General features: G+C 38.6%; 1 protein-coding gene and 1 non-coding gene across 2 annotated transcripts; both read left to right on the forward strand.

Annotated features, from left to right (window-relative positions):
• The first annotated feature begins 520 nt into the window (after positions 1–520).
• On the forward strand, positions 521–2693 carry LOC110912243 (myb-related protein 315). The gene is made up of 3 exons (XM_022156920.2): positions 521–683; positions 1704–1833; positions 1932–2693. The coding sequence occupies exons 1-3, from the start codon at positions 551–553 to the stop codon at positions 2443–2445; spliced, it is 777 nt and encodes a 258-aa protein (XP_022012612.1). The 5' UTR covers positions 521–550; the 3' UTR covers positions 2446–2693.
• A 14213-nt stretch (positions 2694–16906) lies between these two features.
• On the forward strand, positions 16907–17013 carry LOC118487805. Its single transcript, XR_004882748.1, has one exon. It is a non-coding gene; the product is annotated as a small nucleolar RNA R71 (small nucleolar RNA).
• The last annotated feature ends 304 nt before the right edge of the window (positions 17014–17317 follow it).

Below are 17317 nucleotides of genomic sequence, written 5' to 3' on the forward strand. Positions count from 1 at the left end.
CATAACAACAATCAAACCAATAAACCAAAATTTGACCCAATTAGCAACTTAATAATTATGAATCGAACATACACGAATGGAGTAGTGCAAATTGGCATCTAAGATGTATCAAGTATTTCCCTACAAAGACAAAACCGTCCAGCTCTTTAAGGGGCCAAAAGAATCCCTATCAACCCAAATCTTTTTATTTAATATTCTCCAAGATTTCGAATCCAAACTTTAAAAATTTTTAAAACAAGACTTTAGCGGTTTGGCTACAAAATTACGGTTTTCATTTGTCAACACAAAGAACCCACGTCTACAAAGAATAAAATAAATAAAGAGTGGGTGACCATTTATAGGTTTTACGTAAGATACCGTATAATACATTCATCAACCTCTTCGTAACCAAACTGTACATGTTTTAAAATATTCAATATTTTTGTCGGAGGAATCTTGGTTCAGTTTATAAAAGGGTTTGTTTGGTTTTTGTGGGAATTGGAAGAACAAGAACTAGAAAGAGATTAAGAACGTGCACGTACAACGGTTTGGAAGCTTGTTTTGTGTGATCATGGGGAGACAACCTTGTTGTGATCGAGCAGGATTGAAGAGAGGTCCATGGACTATGGAAGAAGATCGAAAGCTTATGCATTTTATCATCAACAATGGCATTCAATGTTGGCGAATGGTTCCTAAGCTTGCAGGTTTTTTCTTGTTTTCTTGTCGGTGTAATTAATTAGTTTGAAAGAGTTAACACTAGGGTTGTAAATGAGTCGAAACGAGTTGAGGCTGCGCAAGCTTAGGCTTGAAAGTTAAACAAACTAGCTAAACGAGCTGAAATGTTGAGCTTGAGCTCAGTTCGTAAAAAGCTCGAGCAAACTCAGTAGTTCTTAAAATTTTTGAAATTTTGTATTTTTTTAAGTATATTGATACATATAAAAACAAACAAAACAATAATACTTTTAGTACTTTTAAGAATGCAGGATTTATAAACTATAGAATTTAAAATTTATATATATTGAAACTTACATAATTTATATATTAAAATTTGGCCTTAAACGAGCCAATAAGGAGCTAACGAGAGGGTTTATCGTGAAATAAGTCTAGAGCCGCGAGCTAATTTCAACAATCATAGTTCACATTAGAGGTGTACAAATCGGTTTTTTTCAAAAACCGGTTCCAGTTATTAACTGAACCGCTTTTTTCATCCAAAACGAAAACCGTTTTTTTTTATAACCGGTTTCGGTTACTAACCGGTTTTTCAAGTCCAAAACAATAACCGGTGTAACCGGTTGGGATCGGTTTTTAACCGATTTTTGCCAAAAAAAAACCGGCTTTTTAAAACCGGTTTCGGTTCTTAACCGGTTTTCAGATCAAGAATCCTAACCGGTCTACAACCGGCGGTTCGGTTCTAAAACCGGTTTTGGTTTTTTTCCCGGTTTCGGTTCTAAAACCGGTTTTTTGTACACCTCTAGTTCACATGTTTCGTAAAATGTCGAACATAAAACATCATATGTTTGACAAGAATTATGCTAATTGTTCTACAGTTTCTCAAAATAGCTAATATATAGTAAACCTTTGTTTTTGCATTATTAAACAATCAAGTTCTCTTTGTCACATATAACAATTTATGATGGTTGAAAACTGAAAACCACCATGCATTTTCATTCTTTTTTGACATCAACTTTGAATTCTTAAATGTTTCAACTTTTGGTTTCATGAAGGTTTGCTAAGATGCGGGAAAAGCTGTCGATTAAGATGGATTAACTATTTGAGGCCAGATCTTAAAAGAGGTACATTATCAGAAGCCGAAGAGGATCAGATTATCGAACTTCATGCTCGTCTTGGTAATAGGTATTACTTCTTCATCTTTGTTTCTTTGATGTTATCAAGTAAAGTTTATACATATGTAAATAAATATTCAATGACTAACACAATTTGAACTATTTTAGGTGGTCTAAGATAGCCTCACATTTTCCTGGACGAACAGATAACGAAATCAAGAATCATTGGAATACTCGAATTAAGAAAAAGCTCAAGCTTCTTGGAGTAGACCCAACCACCCACAAACATATTGAGGACGAGACGAAACAAGATTTGGGACCAAAGAATGAAGAGTTGTGCAACATTGTGTCAACTAATGCAAACACGAATGTGGATTGTGCCAAGATAGAGGAAATGGGACTAAAAAATGACATGGACTTTAAGAGTGATTACAACATGGTGTGCAAGAACTTTGACCCAAGTGCATTCACAAACACAAACCAAGACGCAAATGCATTCACAAACACAAACCAAGAAAAATCGACGTTGATTTCGAAAACCCCCAATTCTTCCTTTGGGGAATCCTCTTTAAATGAAGGAGATTATACTTTACAACAATGGGTTGATAGTGTAGATTCTTTGTTGTTATGGGATAGTTTCAATCAACAAGAAGACCTATTTTTCCTTTTAGGAAACTATTAGTTGCAAATGTTCTTTTTTCCTTTTTTAGGAAACTCTTAGTTTTTCCTTTTTTTAGGAGATTATTAATTGCAAATGTTATCATTTTTCAAGGAAAAGGAATGGACCGGGAAAACATAAGGATCGAGCTAAATTGTTTTACCGACTATATATTCGAGTATTGTTGTGAACAAAGTAGGATGTAATCCTTTTTTCGGTGGTTATTGTTGACCCATTCGCAAGTTAATATATAGAGTAAATTGTTATTTTCATATATGTGTGGGTTTTAGTCAATTTTGTCACTTTTAATCATTTTTTTTAACCATTAACAAGTTAATATACAGAGTAAATTGTTATTTTCCTATATGTGGGTTTTAGTCAATTTTGTCACTTTTAACCAATTTCTTTTCGTATTTGGGTCCTTTAGGTTTTAATTTTTTTTGCCAGTTTTATCCACTTTGTTAAGTCCATCCATTTGTTTCCTTTAGAGGAGGGGCAAATATATCCTTTTATATATTTCTATTTTTATTAATTTAAGTGTTATTATATCCTCCTTTTTTCATGAGAAATATAAATCAGGTTCTAAAATTCATAATTTCATGACATATATAAACCATTTCCGAATCGTACTGTTCTGACCTGACTTGTCTGCCGCCGACCCAATGTCCCGACCCGCACAGTTGCCAACCGGCACCGAACCAACCTGCACCATCCCGAAGTGGCTAGAACGGGTCGGCAGTGGTGCTGGTCAGGTCGGCGGGGCCCAATTCAAATCGTACAATCTGAGTTAGGTCGGGACAGTGCAGGTCAGATTGAAACGGTGCAATTTGGGATAGTGCAGGTCGACGACGGTCCGAGTTGGGTCGGTCCAATACAGGTCAGTGGCGGTTTGAGCTTGGTCGGGATGGCAGTCTTGGTGGTCGGTTTGGTCGTGTCATGGTGAGGGCAGTGGTTTAGTCGAAGGTGGCAATGTTCTGGGGCGATGGTGGTAGTCGGTGATGTATTTCAATGGGAAAATCACGAAAATAGCATTTGACTTGAACAAAAAAGCAAAATTGGCCATATGTCTGGGCTTAGATGCTACACGGAAACCCATGGTACTGTAGTGCTAAGCTTAGATTTAAACCTATGTGTCGCAATTCAATTGGCTCTTCGATTTAAATGTGTAGCATCTAAGCTTAGACTACAATTCTTGATCTTTCCGGATTTGCTTTAGAATTTCCATCATTTTATTATTAGATCCTTCATTATAATTGCTGGCTCTTCCTTGATCCAAACTTTGTTGATAGTGCTTTAATTGCCCCTGTTGTAAGCACCCTAGTTGTAGTTCTAGTTATTGTAACCAGACTGCCTATTTTGATATGGTTGACTTTCCTGATTTGGTACCTGAGAGTTTGGATTAGATTAGTTAGTAGTGCTGCCATATCGAAAATTTGGGTAATTACGCAAACCTGGATGATATGTATTCGAATCCATATCATATTTCTTTTGGTCGCCATACACACCAGATTGACCTCTTTTTTAGCTTCACCAAACTGGCCTGGACAATCTTCCAACGAATGGCTCAGTTCCCTACATGAGTCACCAACCGGGAAAGTCTGAGCTGCATGTAAAGTATCTCGTCCTCCAAGACCTTTAAAACTTGCCAATTGGCGCTCCAACGCCTCTTTCTCCCGCTCCAGCTGAGCTACTCATTCATTGGTGTCATCACTGCGTGTTTCTTCTTTTTATCCGATTGTGCCTATCTCTTTGAATCAACAGCTACAATCTTTAAGTAATCCCAATCAACATCAACATGATTTCTAAGAAAAGTACCCCCCGTTGTATCATTGATGTCTCTTCTGTCATCGTTAGATATCCCATCATGGAAAGCAGTGTTCAACTCGCATCGTTGAATGCCCTGATGAGGACAATTTCGTATCAACTGGTTGAACCTCTTCCAAGCTTCGTAGAACAACTCACCAGGTAACTGTTGGAACTCTCTGATGGCTGCCCGAGTTGCACCTGTTCTTTGAGGAGTGTAATCTTCTTCAAAAAATTGTTGTTGCAACTCCTCCCAGTTATGTAAGCTAGCATATGACAAAGATATGAACCAATCATGTGTAACATCCTTTAATGAAAACTAAAAGAACACCAATTTCACCTGACTTGGTGTGAACCCATGACCACCAATCATGCCACACACTTCCTCGAAATCCGCAATGTGTGCATACGACTCCTCGCTACCTTTCCCGTGAAAACTAGGTAACATGTTCGGAATATGAGGTTTGGCCTCAAATGATCGATCCCCGATAAGAGCATTCACAATGAATTCTTATCCATATCCATATATTTACACTAAAAACAACTACTTTTTCTCTTTCCTTTTCAATTAAATAATATTATTATACATTTATCATTACATTTTCACTCTCCCCCACTCACAACCATTTCTAAAAATATTAGTAAAACTTATAAGGTTTTCTCTCTCTAGATTTTTTCCATATATTTATAGATGAATAGTAATATTCCCATATATTTTTTTCTCTCCTCCACTCATAACCACTCAAAAAACACTAACAATCATTCCTTATAATATAACTAAACTCACTCACATATGTTTAGGGTCATACTTGTGAATGCTCTAACTACCGGCATAACTATGGGAGAGGAATGTGCTGTTATCTGAGGTCAAAAATGGCTCTCTACTCCCCTAATGTGTGGATCAGGAAATCTGGGACCCTTTTGCTTGTGAGGATGCATAACCGGTGCCAAGTTTGCTCGTGGTGGAGTTTGGTACCCATTTCCTCCATGTTGATTATTCAGATGAAATCCTTGTTAATTTATGTGCCCTGGCTGATCAAACTGACCTCTTTGATTCCCTATATATCCATCATTATCAACCAGTCTTCATCATCACCATACCCATCAACGTATCTGCCATCATCCCAATTTTCATCCCTAAACCCTGTTGTTTCCTTGGTCGAACAAATTACCTGCACGGTGCGAGTATGGCTCTCAGTTGGCTCTTTGAGCAGCCCGCAATTGATTGGGCTATGGTGGTTAGTTTTCTAGAGGATACTCCATGCGTGGGTATTCTAATGCCCCACCGATCACTTGGAACCCACCTTGTTGAGGTGGTGCTTTTCAGACATTTAAGTTTTGTTGTTGTGGTGGTGGTTGATGTTGTTGATTTGGTTATTGTTGCTGGTTTGGTTTATTTTGGAAAGGTGGAAGTGGCATGCCAAGTAGTGGGTTTTGTTGTGGTGGCAGTTGGTTTGGGTTTTCTTTGTTATCTTGTGGATTTATACTTGATGATTGTGATTTTACTTTCATTGCTGAGCGAAGAAAACACGAGTTTGTTCGATAGTTATTTATTTCACTCTCTAGATAAAAAAGAAGCGGTGATGACCTTCTTGAAACATGGTATGCATGCAACGAAGAGATCACCTGCACACAAGAAGACAAGAAACTGCATGTAGTACTAAACTAAATAAGAAACAAACAAAAAGAAATATATTTGGATTTTATTAGTTTTTTATAACACAAACAAAAACAACTACTCTAAACTAACACTAAGCGCAAGAATTCCCCGACAACGGCACCATTTTGATGTAGCTGTCGTGGGCTACTAAAAACAAGTATTTTCACTTAAATACCAATACGAGTACCTGTAAGTAAGGTCGTATCCGTAGGGAATTTGTGGTCAGTGTTTAGTGATTTAACTAATCAACTACTATTGACTAGATTGGGGGTTTGTTTGATTAATTAAAAGAACACGCAAATTGTTTGAGAAGTGTTATCAGATTGAGAATAAGTAACCCCCATCCGGAATCCCGATTATAAGTTACACAAAAAAATTGTTTACTGATTCAAACACTATATAGACATGGCCTTGGGATTAATGAATTTGATAAACGATTAGGGACAGTTTTTAATACTAACCGTACAACCTAACAATCCGTTAAGATATACCAACTAGCCACCGAATTACCAACTCGCTAACGATGCAAAAAATCTCCAATAAGCTTGATAAAAGACAAATAGTTTAAATGTAAATAGCGTTTACCGAAATCAACACAAGTGATCAAGATGTATCGGTTACAAAAATCAGAAAAACAAGTTAATTGTGCAAAACCTAGTAACCATACATCCAAGGGAAGTCACAAGGGTTTTCGCCGTGCATATTCATCATCACAGCTTCAGATCTTGATTCCGAATGATTAAACATCAAGAAACGAGAAGAATTTGGTGAAAGAATGCTTGAAACCGCCTTTTCCTTGCTCTGGATTCGTAAAAACAGCTTAGAAACTGAATGAGGAGGCTGAAAAGCAATTTAGGTCAAAACAACACAATTTCTGTGTGACAGCCGGTGATTTACGGCTCCTAATTACGTGACTAACAGACGATTAACACGATAATAAATAGTGTTTAAGATGCAAATTAACTTAATCAGGCCTTTTGGAGTGTCTAGGAACGCCTAATCGACTTTACAGCGCGTGTATGACAATATCCGGAGAAATCGTTGGATGATAAACGATAACGAGCTGACACCGTACAAAATACTGGCAACGCCATCGACTACGAAGTTTATACATATGACATATGCTTATGGATTTTGTATTTCGAAACTATTATGCTTTCAAACAACACAAACCGCTAACGCGAACGAAAAACGCGAAAACAGTAACGCATCGACAATCAACGACGAAACAGAAGCAACGGAGACGCGTGTCACCTTCAGAACTGAATTTTTACGATATAATTAACTTTGTAATTAAATATTATTAACCGTAGTCGAAGCCGGATTGAAAAACGGTTCAGAAACGACGACCTATGTAATTTACGCGTTTTTAGCGTAACTAACAAGCGTACACGCCTAACGACAATAAAAGACATGATTTTAAGTATTTTTGACCCTAAAACTTTACTATACGATGTTCCATGAAGATCGGGCTCAAAAGCGGGATTCAGGAACGGATTGCGGACCACTTAAAACGCGAGCTTTGGGCTTGTGGGCCTTGGGCCCAAGCCCAAAGCCCATTAACAAATCTCTATTATAAAAGAGTCTACACCCCTTATTTTTCATATGTGCAGAGTCGGTCCATCTCCTTCACAAACAATACCCGGGCACCCCCTTCACTCTTGTCTGCTTGGTCCGACGGTCGGAGTGGAATTCCGGCCGGTCGGCGCTGTTCCTCCGACGCCTACGACACGACCACTCTCCTCCCTCTTCACCTCTACCCTCCCCCCATCTCGGTACCGATGTCCGCAACAGAAGAAGACGCGCCGCCGTGAGTGGCGGCGACGGTGAGTATGTTCAGCGGTACCCCCCCCCTCGACAGCCCCCCCCCTTCCGATGAACCCCAGCGGCGGCGACCAGAGATAGAACGAGAGAGAGAGAGAACCGGCGGTCGGAGACTCGGACCGGTGGTTTGTGTCTCGGTCCGGCGGTCGGCGTTTTGGTCCAGCGGTTCTTGCCTTTATCCGACAAGTTTTCCGGTAAAAACCCATCTCTTTCATCTCCCGTCTCTGAAAATTGATATTGATGATGATGATGATGGTCAAGCTTAGTTCAGCAGAGGTGATCTCCGGTTCAGATTCGGTGCATCAGGTTCGAGCTTTATGTGGTTGTTTCGGCTGAGTTTTGGTTCGGGTTCCATTTATTTTCATCTCAGATTTTGGTATGAACCCGGGTGTTTGGTTCGAGTTTTGTTCGGGTCGGCTCAGGTCAGTCTCGGTTCGGGTTTAGTCAACGAAGGTCAAAGGCAGTCAACCTTGTCGACAGTTCGGTTTGATCAACTCGGGTCAAACCCGGTTAACTCAGTTAACTCCGTTAACCCGGTTGACTCGGTCAACTCAGCGAGTCAACTCGGTCAAACCTGGTGAACCCGACGAGTCAACTCAGTCAACGGAGCCAGTCAACTCAGTTGACTCGGTCAACTCAGTTTTTCGACACGAGAATTTGGTAAAGTCTTGGTGCGATAAATAATTATGTTATTTCTATAATTTTAATATTGCGTGATAACGAGCTCGAACCGACATGATTATAGTTTACGTATTATGAAATAATTGGCGAATCTGATATATTGTTTGAATCTTTGTTGAATTTTGAAAATATAACGACACTTTAGTTGTCGGGTCCGTCCAAAAACAGAGAAAACTCTGCCCGTTTTTTGAGAAAATCCGTAAAAACAAAATGCGTTTTATTATAACATAAAGCTATCGGATCGAAATAATCTTTATAAAAGCAAATATAAACATAAAATTTCTTTCGACGACGCTTTATCACATACGAAAACGACGATTCTTTTATTAAAAAAAATAAATATAGTTTATATGTATATCAAACAACTCGTATTCATTTTATAAAATAAATATAGTTACATATTTATTTCAAATACCATACAATGCGAATTCTTTTATAAAATAAATATATTTTATATATTTATTTCAAACGCCAAACAACTCGTATTCTTTTATAAAATAAATATAACTGTTATATTTATTTTAAACGACCTCAACACGAAAACTCTATTAAATAAATAGAAGCTTTTATATTTAGTTCAAGCGCCTAAACGGCATATACATATATTTTGATACTTATCATACGAGACACAACAAATAATACGAGTTTGTTATTATTTTCATACGATTACTCAATACATACACGTACGACATATCGAGACGACTAGCGCGCTTTTAATAATATATTTATATTTATATTATTTTAAATCTCTCGAGAATTAAGTCTTTTCAAGACTTATTAGTTATCACCGACAATAGACAAAACTTAACAAGTATAACTTATTCATTTTTATTAAGTTAACAACTTACCGTCGAATCGTTCGGCTAACGATTCGGTAGAGCTCGGTGACACGTAGTTTAGTTACCACTTTTATTTAGAAACTTATAAGATATTCCGTGTTAGGAATATTGTAGAATGCACGCTAGCGAGTCTCGTCTTGGAAACGACATCACGAAGTCGTATATAGCTAGCTTTGCACAGGAATATTCAGGTGAGTTCATAACCCCACCTTTTTACGATTTTACATTTTTCTAAATGTTTTCGGGGTGGAAAGACATGCACTTTTTGCAAAGCATACAAGACTTTCATATTTCTAAACCATTTTACAAGCAAGTTTTAACTGACACAAATGGTTTACGAAAAGCTTATGTTTTATACCGGTTTTTCAAACAAGCATATTTTTCGAAGTATGCGTGCACACGAGTTCTAGTTTTCTAAACTACGGGAAAATACAAATACAAGAGTTTACAAGATACAAATGTTATAATGTTTACAAATGGTATGATGAATACAAGAATTGAGAAATGATACGAGAAATGATACAAGAATTGATACGACAAATGATACGAGAAATCGTGTCACGAATAGGGTACCATAAGCACCATTAATCAACAATATACCTAGACCGCAGAACAAAAGGTTAGATCTAACGGGTTTCGGGCAGCCACACTCTTGGTGAGAATGAGTACCAAGCAGTGCTTTTGTGTCTCAGAATATGCCAACTAGAAAAATGCCTAAGGTTTGGTTGCTTCCTATGTCGTGTCACATGTTAATGGCCTTGCAACCCATTAACAACCCTGATACATACAAGAATACGTGATTTATACAAGAATACTTGATTTATACAAGAATACATGATTTATACAGGAATACTTGATTTATACAAGGATACATGATTTATACAGGAATACTCGATTTATACAAGGATACATTATTTATACAAGAATACATGATTTATACAGGAATACTTGATTTATACAAGGATACATGATTTATACAGGAATACTTGATTTATACAAGGATACATGATTTATACAGGAATACTTGATTTATACAAGGATACATGATTTATACAAGAATACATGATTTATACAAGAATACTTGATTTATACAAGATACATACCATGTTTTCATACAAAGTTTCCATACAACATGACAAGAAAATGATTTAAATTCGTTTTCTCAACAATACTTCAAAAACCGGTTATTCAAAAAGATTTACTTCAAATCTTTTACAAACAAACTATGAATTCGCTCAACTTTATGTTGATTTTTCGCATGTTTCTTTCTCAGGTTGCATCTCAGAAATTATGGCACGGTTGAAATAGGAGAACCATGAAGAGTCGAGTACTTAGTGGGCGTTCATTTTCTAGAAGTCTTAGCTTTAATTGCTTCCGCTGTGCAATGAAGATACCAGTCCAGTCAAGCCAATGCTCTGATATTCGGGGTGTGACAGATTGGTATCAGAGCTATAGGTTACAGCGAATTAGGTTTCTGTAGAGATACCTAGGCTCTAACCTCACTTTCCTCTGGGAACTTAGAATATTAAAACCTGAATGTATACAGAACGCATAGTACTCGAATATGGTCTCCAACCGTTTCCGAAAAACGAACAGTCAAAATTTTGATTTCAAACATACGCTAAAGTGGTGTTATACACATGGTACACAAAAACAATTACATACAATACACAAAACTCTGAGAGTTTAGGAAACATGCATTTAAGACCTTCGGAAACTTATGTCTAAGTTCATTAAAGGTCGTCACGTAGGTACCACGTTTATTAACTCGGACAAACGCCATTATTATGTCGTCCATACTATTTTATGAAGCTTGCTAATTTTCTTTGTTTGTTTGGTTGAAAAAGGTGTCAGAGTAAACCGACAAGTTACTATTAACCATAAAAAAACTGATTACGTTAACTATTACAAAAACTTGATTACTTAATTGAAAACAAGAATTGGGAACAAGGATCACACTCGGTTCGATAATTGCAAAACATAGGATTCCTACACGTTTTAACTTGATTCAGTTGTATATAGTGATTAACGAATTTAGTGTCACGTGGCTTAGGTGCCAAAAGCTATCAACGTCATAGACAACGGACCGCAGTGCACTTCTTTACCAAGAACATGCAAATCCTAACCTACGATAAGACATAATTGCACATAACCATTTCGCAAAGTCAAATTTTATCATCACTCGACAATTTACACAAATTCGAAAAAATGCAAGACAATTATCAAAGGTTTCAAATACTAAACAACTTGTCATGAAATCAAATCAAATACAAATGTATAAATCCTAGAAAATCTTATAAAAATCTACACCGGGGTGAAACCCGGAGAGACTAGTCGCTCATGGTTGATGCTTCATGAATACTAGATGACGAACACGAACACCGATGAAGATGATGGTGGATGATAATGATGTAATGAATTAGGGTTAGAGATGATAGAGGATGGGATAGGGGTTAGAAGAAGGTTAGAGGTGAATGTGATGATGATAGATGGCTCCAAGATGTGATATTAGCTTTGAAATCCCGTAACTCCTCTTAACCCCATTCAATTTTCCGTCAAAAATAAGTCAACTGATGTGCGTGAAGTGTGTTATATTTTTAGATATATATTTAAGCCCTTTTTACACTTTTAGCCAAGTTTTAAATTTATAAAACACGATATTCACTAACACTAAACACACATATGGGCAAGTGCACCCATCGTGGACGTAGTATAGTGTTGGTAAGATACCGAGGTCGTCCAAGGACACAAGAGCTTTTAATACCGGTTTATCCTCAACGTCTAATCAAATCAAAAAGTGAGAAAAAATGTTTTAAACTAAGAAAAATAAAAACTAACTAAATGCTGAAAAATAAAATAAAATAAAAACAGATAGACAAGATGAATCACTTGGATCCGACACGTGTGTTAGTATAACCTTTGATTATTTTCGCACTTTTGCACTTGTTTAAGAGATTATTTTAGTTATTGTAGTAGGCCCATCTTTTGAAGGCGACGTTACCCTCAACCCAGTAGTTTGAATCAGCAAGGATACAATCCTAAAGGGTCGGATTATTGAAAGATAATGAATTAAGTTATTAATGCAAATTGTGGTAGGCCCCGCTTTCGGCGGTGACGTTACCCTCGGCTAAGTAGTCTGAGTCAGCAGGGATACAGTCCTAAATAGCCGAGTTATAGTATTAATAGTAGTTAACTTATGAGGGGGTCAAAGAGTTTGGATCCCCGCCATCCAATACCTATGGGCATTGAAGGAGATCCTACTAAATTTGACCCAGGGCCCAAGCAGGACCTCTAAACGCTGAACAAGGGCAAGACCCTTACCAAACCGTTCCCTTAACCCCCGACCAGGTAGCCAACATACCTCCATATAGACCGTGGAGATATGAATGGTGAAAATCTTTTATTTTATATAGACAGTAAAATAATGCCAAGACACCACGGACAAACGATAAGGAAAGATCACCTTCAACATAAGTAACTAGTTATTAAAGTCATTAATACAAAACCAAATAAAAAAAGCAAAAGATTAAAAATAAAAAGTATTATACTAAACACTTGTCTTCACCAAGTGATGTAAGAGACTTAGGCAAACATGGCCTTGATTGTCAAGAACTCTTACGATCAATCTTGGATCCCGAGACGACTCACACACTCTACGATGGACAATGGATGATGGTGGTGGATGATGGTGTTATGGTGGTGGTGGGTGGTGGGTGAAGTGTGAGAGAGGTGGTGTGCCAAGGGATGAGATGGAATGAAACCAAGCACCCCTATTTATAGGCTGAACAGAAGGCTGAGCACGGCCCCGTGTCCGCTGGACACGCCCCCGTGCCCGTCTAACATTCTCTCTCTTCATTATTTGTAATTCGCAATTACAATTAATGCGCCTGCTGTACTTTCACCACGCCCCCGTGCCCGCTGGACACGGCCCCGTGGTGGGCAATGGAAGCTTCTACTGGTTTGTCTTTTCTGCTGCTTCTTGGGCACGGCCCCGTGTTCGCTGGACACGGGGCGTGTTCAGTCTTCTGTTTTCTCTTCTTTGCCTTGGGAGGTGCCGTTGAGGATCCGGGCAGTCTACTTTTATTCCTTTTCTTGTATTTATGCTAGAATTAGTTGTCTTTTTGCTTCTTTTGTGATTTTGAGCTCATTTCATCCTGAAAATACAAAAGGAAGACAAAAACACTGTTTTTCCAACATTAGTACTTAAAAAGGGTTAGTTTTATGCCTTAATTGATGTGATTTATATGTTGCATTTTACACACATCAAATACCCCCACACTTGAACTTTTGCTTGTCCTCAAGCAAAACTCTTTTAAATGTGGCTTACACTCCCAAATGGAATAGGTAGAAGAGAAAGTTTTTAGCTTGTCCTAGAGTGTCGGGAATCCAAGGTCTTTGTAAGTTTTATTTTTATTTATTTACAATCCTATTCGTTATGATTTATTTTGAACGTTTCATAAGATAAATTACTTATTTGGGCATAGCATGCCTTATTAAAATTCCATTTATATACAAGTTCACATACCTCGCGGGGGATCACTCAACACTCGGCCGAAGGTGTAATTTTTAGTGAATCACTCGAGAGCGGCATGGAACTTACGCCTTCCATAGGCTTGCCAAGCAATCAATCATCCTCCTTTTTAACTTTTTACCTTTGTAAATATCAAGAGGACTTTTGGGGTGAAGGGTTAGGCTTGGGTTAAAGGTGGTTGGTTGGGTTAGTTAGAAAAAAGGGCGAAAATCGTAAAAAGCGTCGGTTTTCGTGACATACCTTGTTTTTAGTGACTTTTTATTTTGAAGTATTTCTCCAAACAAGCTTTTATATAGCTTTTGTTTGTTTTTGACTTCATCATTGTTTTTTTTTCACATAAAAAGGCGAGTTTACGAAAAACCGAGCTTGTTACTAAAATAAAGGGTGAAAAATAAAAAGGGTTTTTGGTGGGTAAAAAGGGTTTTGGGGTAATGAAATGAAAGGTTTAGGCTCAAAGGGGCTATCTAGGGGGATTTTGGGTAGGTGGTAAAAAAAATGAAAAATAATGGTTTAGAAAGAAAAATATGGTTAGTCCTAATGCCTCCATCACTTACTTACTTGGGTTTTAAGTTGGTAAGGACCGAGAATGTATCGTCGTGGCAAGTTCTAGAGTTGTAAGAACCAAGCGGCTATTCACACAAGAAACGAAAAATGAGCATTTAGTCTAAATATGTATATTTTTATGCTCAATAAAGGCTCAAAGCTCACTTTTGTGGGAATGGGTTTTTAATGTGATCAAGTATATATAATCGAATTTTTAACTAGACTTGTTATGCCGTTTCGTAATTTTCTTATGTTGGTTCTTTGTTATCACGACGCTATCGGTTGTAAATTTGTAAAAATATAACCTTTTTAGAACTTGTTATTCCCAACTTAAACTAAGACAAGTAAATGATAAAAAAAATGAAAAGTTTTTGAAAAAATTTGGGGTGTTTAGCGGTTCCAATAGAGTTTTGTGTAAGGCTTGTATTTAGGATTTGCAAAATTCAAGGTTTTAGCATCCCCCCCACACTTAAATTACACATTGTCCTCAATGTGTCCAAAAATAAGGTTTTTGGTTGATTATAATGTGTAAAAGTAGGTTAAAAAGCAAAGATTTATGTTACTGGCATCCTGGACACGGCCCCGTGGTGACCGGGCACGGCCCCGTGGTCAGGTGCCAGTAACAAAAATTAAAGAATTAAAACAGAAGCCTGGACACGGGGGCGTGCCCGCTGAACACGGCCCGTGTCCAGTTACCTGAACTGGGTGTTTTTCTGCAGGTGGCTCAGCACGGGGTCGTGTTGGTTGGGCACGGCCCGTGTTGAGCCTTCTGTGATGGAGATTTGTGTCGGGTTGCTCTATTCTTTGTGCATGGGTCCATTTTTCTCGTTCCCCTTTTTCATCCATTACCACCATGAGTGTGTTTTATTCTGCAAAATAAAACTAAATGATTAAACTAAACTAAGGATAGTTCCGCGGAATGCCTCCGTGGTGCGCCACGTTTATAAGGGTCCTTGGCTAGACCTAATGCGAGGTTATATGTTTTCTGAGTGGGATGTCTGGCGTCCCATGTTACACCGTCGGAGAGCAGCATCCAAGCTTGAATCAGTAACCTTCATGTAATTGACCGGGTCGTCGTCCTCTATTCTCTTCCCAACCCCGAACTTCACTTCATCATCCCCGTACCTCAAGGTGAGTGTCCCATCATTCATATCCACCACTGCTTGGGCGGTGGCAAGGAAGGGTCTCCCTAGTATAAGGGGGACCTCGGTGTCTTCCTCCATATCGAGTATGACAAAGTCAGCTGGATAAACGAATCTGCTTACCTTTACCAAGACATTCTCGATGACACCTTGTGGGAATTTGACGGATCGATCGGCTAATTGTATGCTCATTTTTGTAGGGCTTGTGGTTCCTAAGCCGAGTCTTTTGAACATTGATGAGGGCATGAGGTTAATGCTAGCCCCAAGGTCGGCTAAGGCATTACGAACGGGTGATTCCCCTATTGAGCAAGGAATCGTGAAGCTTCCGGGATCGATTTTCTTTTGGGGAAGTTTATTGAGTACAAGGGCAGAACATTCTTCGCCTAAATTGACTAATTGCAAGTTTTCAATTTTCTTTTTATGTGTAAGGAAGTCCCTCATGAATTTAGAGTACTTGGGCATTTGAGTTAGGACTTCGATAAAAGGAATATTGACATGCAATTGTTTTAACAGACTTTCGAACTTGGCGAATTGCTCATTGGTCTTTTGACGAATTAACCTATCGGGGTATGGAACTCGAGGAGCCTTAGTAGGCTCTGGTGACGGAGGGGAGTCCTTTTCCTGCAGAGGTGTGGGTACTGTTTCCTCCGTTGGTGGCAGCACTTCTGCAGGCCCTACGGTGCGGTTCCGTAGTGTGATGAGGTGAACTTGTGCTTTTGGGTTTGTTTCGGTATTGCTAGGTAATGCGCCTTGCGGTCTCTCGGAAAAATTTTGAGCTATTTGATTTAATTGTTTTTCTATGTTTTGAATACTAGCTTGTTGATTTCTAAAATTTGATTCTAATTGTAGAAATCTTTCCGAGTTTTTCTTATCAGTGTCGGAGACGAGGCGAGATATCGTATCTTCGAGCCTTTCTCGTCCACTTTGTTGAGTGAAATTTTGTGACTCATTTCTTGGTTGCTGAAAGTTTGTTCGTTGGGTTTGTTGGTTACTACTATTACCGGGTTCCCTCCAACCAAGGTTTGGGTGGTTTCGCCATCCTTGGTTGTAAGTTCCCGTTGGGGGACCCGACGGCCTAGGTCTATTATCAATGTAGTTTACAATTTCTTGTTGATCGTCTGTTTCTTTCATGCAACTCCAATTTTCATGTGACCCACCACACCCTTCACAAGCCATAACCGAGACTGTTTTTGTCATTTCCATTTTTTTTATCTTTGAAGAAAGGGCCTCGATTTGGGCTTGTAAAGAAGTGCTTTCATCGACCTTATGGGCGCCCGGGGCGATAGACTTATTTCCCCGGGGGGTGTGCCATTGAAAATTGGTTTGAGCAATTTCCTCAATTTGATTATATATTTCGTGTGGGCGTCGATTACCTAAAAGTCCCCCGGAGCTAGAATCAAGTGTCTGCCTAGTGTGTGGCAACAATCCATTATAGAAAGTGGATACTTGTTGCCATATTGCGAGGCCGTGATGGGGACACTTGCGTAATAGCTCCTTGAACCTTTCCCAAGTTTCATATAAGGATTCCCCGTCCTCTTGTGAATATGTATTAATTTCAGCCATTAACTTAGCAGTTTTAGCAGGAGGGAAATACTTATATAGAAATTTTTGGGCTAGTTCATCCCAGGTGTTTACCGATCCAGCTGGGAGGGCGTTGACCCAAGCTTTCGCTCGGTCTTTTAGTGAGAAGGGAAACATACGGAGGCGGATGGCGTCGTTTGATGCTCCATTGATCCGAAAGGTATCACATATTTCCAAGAAATTAGTTATATGTAGATGGGGATCCTCGTCCGCAAGCCCGTGGAAGGTTGCGGAGTTTTGGAGCATTTGTATCAAATGTGGCCGAAGTTCGAAGTTATTGGCTTCGACATTC

Source organism: Helianthus annuus, chromosome 15 (genome assembly GCF_002127325.2).
Source record: "Helianthus annuus cultivar XRQ/B chromosome 15, HanXRQr2.0-SUNRISE, whole genome shotgun sequence".
In the NCBI taxonomy this organism is placed as follows: Eukaryota; Viridiplantae; Streptophyta; class Magnoliopsida; order Asterales; family Asteraceae; genus Helianthus; species Helianthus annuus.